This window comes from Salvia splendens, chromosome 1, assembly GCF_004379255.2.
Source record: "Salvia splendens isolate huo1 chromosome 1, SspV2, whole genome shotgun sequence".
Classification (NCBI taxonomy): Eukaryota; Viridiplantae; Streptophyta; class Magnoliopsida; order Lamiales; family Lamiaceae; genus Salvia; species Salvia splendens.
The window spans coordinates 26,242,608-26,252,922 of NC_056032.1; the positions used below are offsets into that span (position 1 = coordinate 26,242,608).

A 10,315-nucleotide genomic window follows, 5' to 3' on the forward strand; every position below is an offset into this window, starting at 1 on the left:
AATCAAACAATAAAAATATAATTAAAGACCTCGGATTTGGCGTTCGATATTGCGACACTCTTGGCAGAGGCGACGCCGCCAAAATTTTGTAGTGTTTATGACTTCAACGACGTTTGCCTTCAACGACGATTGTCTTCAACGGAGCAGCCAGAATGAAATTTGGAGAGAGAAGACAGATTCATGTATTTGCAGAAGAAAAACCGCTGCGAATCTTTTGGTGGAGAAAATCAAGCTACTTATCATAACAAACTAATTTGTGTATCCCAATTTTGACCTTTTCGATTTTTTAATCAATTAAATTAAATTCATGTGGCATTATTTTGGGCCATTAGATCTTGAAATTGAATGGCCGAGATTAAAAAGGAAATAGAACAAAATATGTAAAAAGGATATGAATACACCCCTATATATATATATATATATAGGGTCATGATCTATGGCAAACACCCCTTAACCAAATAACTAGAGAACAAATAATAGCCACAAGATCAAGAAAATCAATGGCTAATATTAATACATGTGATTTTGGAATTTAAAGGAGAAATTAGTTCCATCTATCAAAATTTACTTCACAATAACAAGGAGGGGTATAATGGTCATTGCACAGAAAAAATTAGATTACCACCACTGTCAAAAAAATGGATAGCAGTAGCAGTAACACACTATCACGGAGATCTACACCGCCCCTTGCGACTCTCACCGCGTCGGCACCACTGTCACCGCTACCTCTCCCACCACCGCAACTCCTCTCTCGTGGTGGGGCTAGGCGTCCTGTGGTGGGTCCCCGCCCGCGCCGCCACGCTCCAGCTCTGCGTGCTGCCCAACTGCCACATCTTCCAGCTGTACCACGCCCCCCGCGGTGCTCTGCCGCTTCCTCGTCGACCCCGACGTGATCCTGGTGGGGCTGTGGAACCACAGTGACGCGGCGATGCTGATGCACTCGAGGTGGGGGAGCTTGTGGATGTGCGGGAGCCGGCGCACGAGCTGAGGGGGTGCCGGCTGGGGGCGTCGATGGGGGAGCTGGCGGATGAGGTTTTGGGGATTTACTGGATGGGGAAGGATAATGCGGTGGGAAGGAGCGACTGGGAGGATGAGGATCTCACGTGGGAGCAGGTCGAGTAGTCGTGCCATGATGTGTTTCTTTCTTATTTGATCACTATAATCATGGATTAAGTAACAAATGTTTGTTGCAAGGAGCACCTGATTACCAAAATCACCATCGATATCATACTTCCAGTAGCTACTTTAGGATTTATGAGATTGCAATTCAGTCAAATGAATCAAAAGACTTGTACAAATAATGCTAAAAGTTATGTGTTTTGTAAACAACAGTGAAGTAAAATAATGCTAATAGTGATGTGTTTTGTAAACAACAGTGAAGTAAAATAATGGTAAGAGTGATGTGTTTTGTAAACAAGAGTGAAGTAAAATCAGAATAAGAGTGATGTGTTTTGTGAACAAGAGTGAAGTAAAATCAGAATAAGAGTGATGTGTTTTGTGAACAAGAGTGAAGTAAAATCAGAATAAGAGTGATGTGTTTTGTGAACAAGAGTGAAGTGTTTTCTGAACAAGAGTGAAGTGTTTCTGAACAAGAGTGAAGTGTTTTGTGAACAAGAGTGAAGTAAAATCAGAATAAGAGTGATGTGTTTTGGGAACAAGAGTGAAGTAAAATCAGAATAAGAGTGAAGTGTTTTGTGAACAAGAGTGAAGTGTTTTGTGAACAAGAGTGAAGTGTTTTCTGAACAAGAGTGAAGTGTTTTGTGAACAAGAGTGAAGTAAAATCAGAATAAGAGTGATGTGTTTTGGGAACAAGAGTGAAGTAAAATCAGAATAAGAGTGAAGTGTTTTGTGAACAAGAGTGAAGTGTTTTGTGAACAAGAGTGAAGTGTTTTCTGAACAAGAGTGAAGTGTTTTGTGAACAAGAGTGAAGTAAAATCAGAATAAGAGTGATGTGTTTTGTGAACAAGAGTGAAGTAATTGAGTCATATTTGATCATTAAGCTGATTATTGGGCTATTGCCATATTAATGTTTATCCAATTTTGTTTTGACGTATTCACAGTACAATGTAGTGTCACATACACATTACTGAAATATTTCGAATCATATCCATCTTCTTACTAATACGTCAAATTTCTAACTACAATTAGAATGGGACCTTGAATCATGAAAAAAAATATGCGGGGTCTTAATTGATGGGCAACAAAAAGAATCAGAAAAATTGGAATCCCTTTATAAGGTTTCAAGGTCATTTTGCTTCACAGATAAATTCAAATCCCAATTGAAAGTGTTAAGATTACTCAACCTAATCGGAGATGGTTTATTGCGAACGAAGAAGATGAATGGAATCGAAAATATGATTCGAACTGATCGGCGAGAGATTACAGTATGGAATTGGGGAAAAAGCTTCAGCCGCACAAGCTATTATTCATTCCGCCGATTTCTTTGATTGCTTGCCGGACGACATCGTCTTTTCTATTTTCGGCAAATTGCAAGACGCGAAATCGCTGTGCCTGTCCATGTCCACCTGCAAGCGCTTCCGATCCATCGCCCCACAGTATGTAATATAGTTATTTAAATTTCATAATGTAATTTCCTAAAATACCCTTGGCCTATTTTATATAATTAAAATAAATAATATTTGTTCCATTAAGATGTGTGGCTGAGATTTGTTCTCTAGTTATACACTTAAGATTAGTTATATCTTGATCACTACCCTATATATATATATATATATGGATGTATCCATTTCCTTTTTGTATCTTTTGTTCTTTGTTCTTTTTAATCTCAGCCCCACGATTTTGTCATCCGACGGTTAGATTGGTGCCACGTGTCATTTAATAATGCAGATTTTCAGTTGAATAATGCACACCGACTAATAATGCACCCTTATTGTGTAATAATGCAGATTTTCAATTGAATAATGCACACCGACTAATAATGCACCACTATAGTGTAATAATGCAGATCATCTGGACCGTTGATGAATGAGATCTAACGGCCCATATTAAGAAGAATAAAGGATTTAAGGGATGAATAGGAGAATAACGCTCCCCTATATATATATATATATATGATTGTCGTTAAAAGTAGTGTTGACACTAGAAAGAACCGACAATATTTGGAAAGCATGAGTGAACTGCTACTCCCTCCGTCCACGAAAAATTGGACACATTGTGAATGACACGGATTTTAATGTGAAATTGATAAAGTAAGAGAGAAGTAATGTTAGTGGAATGTGGGGTCCATATTATTAGTAAGAGAGAAGAAAAAAAGTAAGAGATAAGTTAGTTGAAAACTTTCATTTTTTAAATGTGCTCTATTTTTCGTAGACAACCAAAAATGTCAAATGTGCTCTATTTTTCGTGGACGGAGGGAGTATTAATAACATTCTTTTTTATGACTAAACGCCAATAGCCTATAATATCTTTCCTTTTTTCCACTTATCCGCCACTATTAATTATTCAAAAATTTACAATACCTTTTCATTATTTATAGACATTTAGTTAAAAAAAATCGCACGATAAAATTAATATCGATAAATAATCATACGATCAGTTATGTGCACATTTTTGTTTCTCAAAATAATAAAAAATTGCAAAGTGAATTATCATAATAATGACTATTAATGAAAATAAATTAATTTGTGATGTGTGTGTAAAATAAGAATTTGGTAAATATAACAATTATAATGAGATTTTTACTTTTGTAAAAGTGTATATATGATGGTAAGTAGAAATAAAAAAGCTACAGAAAAAAAATGTAAATGTAGAACAAAATAAAAATGGATTTGAATTTGTTGTCTTGAGGAACTTAATAGTACTATATTTGTCTCACAATATGAGTCACATTTGGTATGAGCATGAATTTTAAGAAATGTGAAAAATAGTGGATTATAAAAGTTAGTGGAATATATGATCCACTTTTTTATATTGGTTTATAATAGAATGTGCGTGAAATGAGTTAGTGGAATGTGACTCGAATTGTGGGACGGACCGAAATGACAAAATGTGACTTATTGTGAAACGAAGGGAGTATTATACTATATACTCTTTCCGATACTCATTAAATGTCTCATATTTCGTTATTTGAACGTTCCTCAATAAATGTCGCATTTCACGTTTACTACTTTTAGTAAATGGACTCATATTCCATTAACTTATTTTATTCACAATTATTATAAAAGTAATGTTCATATTCCACTCACTTTCCTTCACAAATACATCGATTTAAGTATGAGATATTTAATGGGGAATGGAGATAGTAATAAAAACTAATATTGCTAAGGGGTAGGTCCGCCCCTGATTATACCTTTATATGACTAACATAATATACATTTCAAAATTATCTGTCTTTTTTCTTTCTATACTTGACAAATTGCATTTCCTATATGAATTGCTATTTTATGCAGCCACAGCAGTGGACTGTGGAGGGTTTAGCATCCAATGCTCATATCAACATGTATTCCTCAAGAAACCAGATAACTTGGAATATCAATTTCAAGACTTAAAATGAAATCTTTATTTTCACCCCACCACTTTTCTTGCATTGCATGAAAAGAAAACCAACCTCAGTTCCCTTGCTTCTGCGCTAGGTTTTCCTCTAGAATCTAAGCTCGTCGTGTTGAAACATAGACACTCGATCTATGCAGACTTGATCGACAAGAAGATGAAGCAATCGGGTTCAAAGACGAGCCCCAGCCACCATCCGCCAAACTTCACAAGGCTGGTAAGCCAACCGGAAGAGCTCCCAAATTACATGAAGTCGACTATTAGCGCTGATGCAAGAAGAAATCGATCAAAGGTTAGTACAGCGAGGCAGACCCCTCGAATGAGTCCTGGTCATTCAAGTTCGCACACAACAAATTCCACAAAGTCTTGCTTAACCTCTAGGCAAGAATCAACATTGGTAGAAAAAAGTACTACCTTAGATGTCTTGTGGGGAAGTTTAGAAGTTGCACGAGCAACGTGCTCCTCGACTTTGAAAGGTAGCAAGTTTCCTGATTATCTCGAGGGAGGAGCAGGATTGCAGGGGACCTCAGGTTTGAAGGTTTGCCCGTGCAATTACTGTTCTTTAAATGGGCATCTTCGCGCACTTGTTCCCCCTTTGAAGTGCTTCGTACCGGCAAGGAAACGCGAGCTCAAAGCTAAGAGGAGCATCAAGATGAAATGTCAAACGCCAAATGCAACATCTACAGGAACCAAGTGCAAAGCCATCAAACACGATAAGGTATCAAAAACAAACTTCTTCTGTTGAATCCATTTTCGTATCTGACAATAACAACAATATAAAAATTCTGCAGGACTGCATGGAGGATGAGTGCAATCAGTTAGAGAGCTTCAGCAGAGCAAGCACTAAGGATTCGAGAAACGAGCCTTTGAATTCCATTGAAGACGAATGCAGCATAGTTCAAGAATTTAATCCCAGAAACAAGGCAATGCCAGAAACTGAAGATGAAAGATCAACACGAGCTACAGTCAAAAGCGAGAAGTCTAATCAGGAATCTGAGGAGCCGCTGGAACATGACCAAGGAGCAGAAAAGGTTAACTTGAGGCATCAAGAACCGGAGGCAAGGAAAAACGCGGAGGAATGGATGGTGGATTATGCAGTCAGAGAAGCGGTCACAAAAGGCGGTACACATAACCAGAGAAAAGTCATGTTGCTAGTAGAAGCGTTCGAGAGAGTACTGCCAACAAGCAAACATTAACTCCGCGACAAACATAGATGAACTTAGCAGGAGATATACTTCTTAATCAAGGCTAATGTAAAAATAAACACCTACTGTTGAAAGCAACAGTATCAGCCTACAAAATAAATTTCCTTAGTGTTGCAATTAGAGATGCAAGTCTTTAGTTTCTTCAGCAATTATCCACACAAAACTCAATCTGTACAATGATTTGGAACTACACTTACGTTATTTAAGCAAACAAGAGCATCAAACTAGGCTATTTGTTAGAAACTTGACAAAATCAATGTATAGTAACTACCCCTCCCTCCGTCCACGAAAAATAGTCTTATTTTGTCATTTTTTGGATGTCCTCAAAAAATAGTCTCATTTCATGGAAAGATTTTCTGTTATACCTTTCCCACCTTTTATCCTCTCTATTGTTTCATCCACTTTTTCTTATTACTATCTCTCTGCTTTACCAATTTCTAACTAAAATTTGTGTCGTTCACAAATAAGCATAATAGTAAAATATGTATATATGAAACGCCTAATACGAGCAAGCTAGGTTATAAGAAATTATTTGTACCGTGGATCCTAATAACAGTGATCCTAACATAATGCAATATAACATGCAATAATCTTTAAATCTCTGCATTTTAAGGCAGTATTTACTCATGTGATTCACCTGTAATAGAGATAAGACACATTACTACTGGCAGAGACCCCAAAATTTGGTATGCCCTAATTGGGAAATTGAAATCCCCCAAGAAATCAAGAGATATTGAGTACTCCCGAGTATATAAAGATGAGTTTTAAAGAAATTACATTATTGCTAGTTTAACTCATAAAATAATAAAATCATGTACTAAAATATTTTACAATATTAATCTAATTATAAATGAACGTTTCTTATTGTATTTAAATCCAGAGACAATAATTTGATATCATGAATTTAATGCACCTCACTCATATACCGTTACTTATTGGATATCATTAATTCTAACATAACAATTTGTCGTCGTTACATATTTGATATAAATAATTATGTCACCTTTAATTTATTTGATGGTCGTGTGAGTTATTTTATCAAAATTCTATTTTTATTTATTTGAAAATATAATTCAATTTCTGAAATGATAATACAATAAACATTTGGGCTCAAGCATAGTCATCTTTTTATTTGGCTATTATAATTGATACTTAAATATGACCTTTATAATTCTATCGCTATATAATTATAAATTTACCAAATGCGTCTAATAATTTTATACGTTGAATCTTTCTAGGAATTAGACCTTACTATCTTCATAACTCGTATAAGTGATACATTTTCTTTTTTAAAATATCTCACTCTAAATAACATATTTTTAAAATATAAATATCACTATGTCTATTTTATTATCTCATACTTAACTCAAAAAACAATATTATATAAAATTTCGTGTTGAACAAAATATGCTCAACTTAGAATGGAATGGATCATGGAGTATTATTTGTCAAGAGCTCCTTTCTTCCATTTTTATAGAATGTCTCATAAGTATACATCTGTATTTATGAAGCTTAGCCTCAACAATTAATTTTTAAATTAATTCTTTATCATATTACCCATAATTTTTCTATCTTATTTCCCATATTTAGAGCTGTGTTTTAATATTGGGGAAGTTAAAATATTTTTTTTATTCTTATCGTAAGTGGAGGATTTACATGTTAGACCGACTTAGTTAACGGTACTATTAATTCCTTCTAAAAATGTACTTTTAATAAAAAATGAGGACTTCTTGAGAGTCTAATTGAACCTTTAGGAGTTGTTAATTTAAGATTGATGACCTTAGTGTGTTAACTACTTTGTGCCGCATGAGCAATACTTATGTAACTCATTCTAGTTAAGCATGAATTGTGCTAGGATATTGTAAATTGTGTTTTGTATAAATCATAATTGTGGAAGCACATCCCTGAAATTTCCTTGTCTCCATCTGTTTTACTCTCGTGTTTGATTTTGCAATTGATTTATTTGCTTTCTTTACTTGTTTTATTTACTGTTTTCTCAATTCAAACCAATCCCAAAATCGTGTCTCCAAATAGTAGAAGAAGTCTAATACTATTAGATAGACAGTCTATGATAGTGTTCCATGTGCTCGATATCATGTGTTTACCCTTAGTAATACTGCCTCTACTTTGTATATCATCTGTTGACATTTTCTAACGGTCCACATCATAGTTTGGAGTTTGTACAATATTTCACTACAAAAAAATCGCGAATTTCCGCCACTAAATCTTATATTTCCGCCAGTAAACGAGTTAGTGGCGGATTCATTGGCGGAATAGATATGCGACAAAAAACTCGCCACTAAAAATCAGTGGCGGAAAATTTTCCGCCACAGAAACTTTACCGGCAGATTAGCCACGGATTATAGTTCGCCACAGAAATTCCGCCAGTAAAAATTTAAGATAGTGGCGGATTTGGAGCGCCATTATTAGTGACGGATTTGTTTCCGCTACTAAATATTCTGTCAGTGTTCCGCCACTACATATAGTTGTTCAGTGGCAGAATGAATCCGCCACTATTTAATACAGTTTTTTATTATTTACCCACCCTATTACGATAATGTTTTCAACAAAGCAATACAATTTTCATAGTAAAAGTAAGAAATACTCATTAATTACTCATAACACCAAAGTGTAATAATACTGAGCATCAAGGCAAATTCTAAAACTTAGTCAATAACAAATGACGATTCATGTTCCTTCTCAGTCTCATGTCTAGTCTAGTGGGATTGTTGTTGACAAATTTATCATCTACACATATCTTGTTCCTTCTCAGTCTCATGAACTCTGTCTTTTTCCTTTCCAAATCATTGATCGACTTGTTCATCTCTTGAGCCAGCTTTTGATACATGAAACTACAAGAGTCAGAAAGGATCCAAAAAAATTCTCAGTCTCAGGTTTGCAATGCATAATATATAGGCCTAATATATCTTCTTGGTTCACATGAGAAATTGAAGAAAAGTAAAATACTACAACGTCCAGATCATATAAGCATTTAGAATAAAGATAAAGATTGATAAAACATGTCCCTAAACTTATCACAGGAACCACTCTTTGGCCAACAATAACAAAGTACATGCTTATTAGCTAGAGCTTTTGCAAGTGATATTTGCATAGAGACAGACACAGACAAAAATCTTTAGCATTAGTAGTAACAACAACAACAACAACAATAATAAATTCAACACAAAAGTACCCATAAGTCATGACATAGATGATAACAGTATGTAGTTAATATCTATCACACAGAGCTTTATTGGATGCATAAGTGTAATGAATTGGTTGAGCAGCTATATTATAAGTAGTCATTTGTAACAATCTCCTCCTACAATAAAAGTAAAACAACGTATACAACTCTCACTCCTACTTAATGTGAGTTTATTAAATTATTCATGTTGGACAAAATTATGGAGAAAGGGTGGTGCCTAGTTTCAGCATTCACAACTGTATGGGAAAAGAAATACAACATATATACAGTCCTTCGCCGATGAATTCAAGATTCATTTACTTTTAATGTAAAGCAAATCAAACATAATTCGAATATTCCACATATCAGCTGGAAGTTGAATGACTCACCTGTAGCAGAAGGTTGTTTCTTAAGATTTGTTGGCTGCTCGTGCCCTTCAAACTGAACAGACGGAAAACTATGGTTATATTTTCATTCTCTTGGATGGCCCTTGATCGATGATCGAATCAACAGTCACCATCTGCTCCTGCTGGGTATCGAAGCTCTTCTCCCCCTCCGCAGTGGGAGGAGCATAAACCTCCGGAAAAGGTAGTGGCGGGGGAGCAGGAGGCAGCTGCGAAGAAGTATAAAGTATAGTTGATATGCATCACAGAAGAAAATGGTTAAGAGCCTAGCATACAGGAAAGAAAAGATTTTTACATCATTGAATTGACTTGATATAGGAGAAAAGAAAATACATGATCAAGAGATAAGGTTGCCTGAAAGATCACCAATTGCATATCCTCTGCGCTACACTCTGATGCTTTCCTTTTACTCTCGTTCAAAACTTTTTTAAAGAACATAAAAATGTTGATATCATGAAATAAATTGATACTAGAATTTTACCAATAAAGCAAGATTGTGGTCTACCTTGCGTTGCAGTGAAGCAAGAATATGGTATACAGGCTTAAGTTCCTTGAAGTTTAAGGTCTCTATAGGAGCTTTAGATTCAGAGCTCGCTGATAAGTCGTATTCTAGGCCTTGGTTACGGGTCAGTGTGATGTGCTTAATTGATTATATTTGCAAAACAGTTGTTTAAAGTGTGCAGGTTAAGCATTCTAGCCAGTAGGGAAGTTTCGGAATGTTCAGGTGAAGAAGGCGCCAGCATGATCTCATACTGATTAGTATTCGTGCTAAAACGGCTTGAGATGGAGAAGACGGATAGCTGGGACGGATTACCCACAATTAAGGGCAAAGAAGTCAAATTGCAACGAGGATTTACCCTAAAATCAAGGGTAGCCTCCCTATAAAAGGAAGCCAAATTGGAGAGAAAGGGACGATACAACATTCACTCATTCAACACACCATCTTTAGGTAGAAAGTTCTCTCGGTAGTTTCAGTCTTTCAGCCGTGTCCCGCTTCTTGCCTCGCCGTAGCC

At 35.7% G+C, this 10,315-nt stretch overlaps 1 protein-coding gene and 1 long non-coding RNA gene across 2 annotated transcripts; one reads left to right on the plus strand and one right to left on the minus strand.

Moving 5' to 3' along the window:
• Nucleotides 1-4,608: 4,608 nt before the first annotated feature.
• Nucleotides 4,609-5,859, plus strand: LOC121803359. Its single transcript, XM_042203040.1, has 2 exons — nucleotides 4,609-5,227; nucleotides 5,301-5,859. Exons 1-2 carry the CDS (start codon nucleotides 4,667-4,669, stop codon nucleotides 5,703-5,705), a joined length of 966 nt encoding a protein of 321 aa, XP_042058974.1. The 5' UTR covers nucleotides 4,609-4,666; the 3' UTR covers nucleotides 5,706-5,859.
• A 3,439-nt stretch (nucleotides 5,860-9,298) lies between these two features.
• On the minus strand, nucleotides 9,299-10,013 carry LOC121797632. Its single transcript, XR_006049934.1, has 3 exons — nucleotides 9,808-10,013; nucleotides 9,636-9,724; nucleotides 9,299-9,511 (listed from the first exon to the last, which is right to left on the minus strand). It is a non-coding gene; the product is annotated as an uncharacterized LOC121797632 (long non-coding RNA).
• Between the last annotated feature and the right edge of the window lie 302 nt (nucleotides 10,014-10,315).

Coding starts and splice junctions, on each gene's coding strand:
- LOC121803359 (XM_042203040.1), top strand. CDS start 4,667: ATGAAGCAATCGGGTTCAAAGACGAGCCCCAGCCACCATCCGCCAAAC. Junction 5,228..5,300: donor AAGCCATCAAACACGATAAG/GTATCAAAAACA, acceptor AAAATTCTGCAG/GACTGCATGGAGGATGAGTG.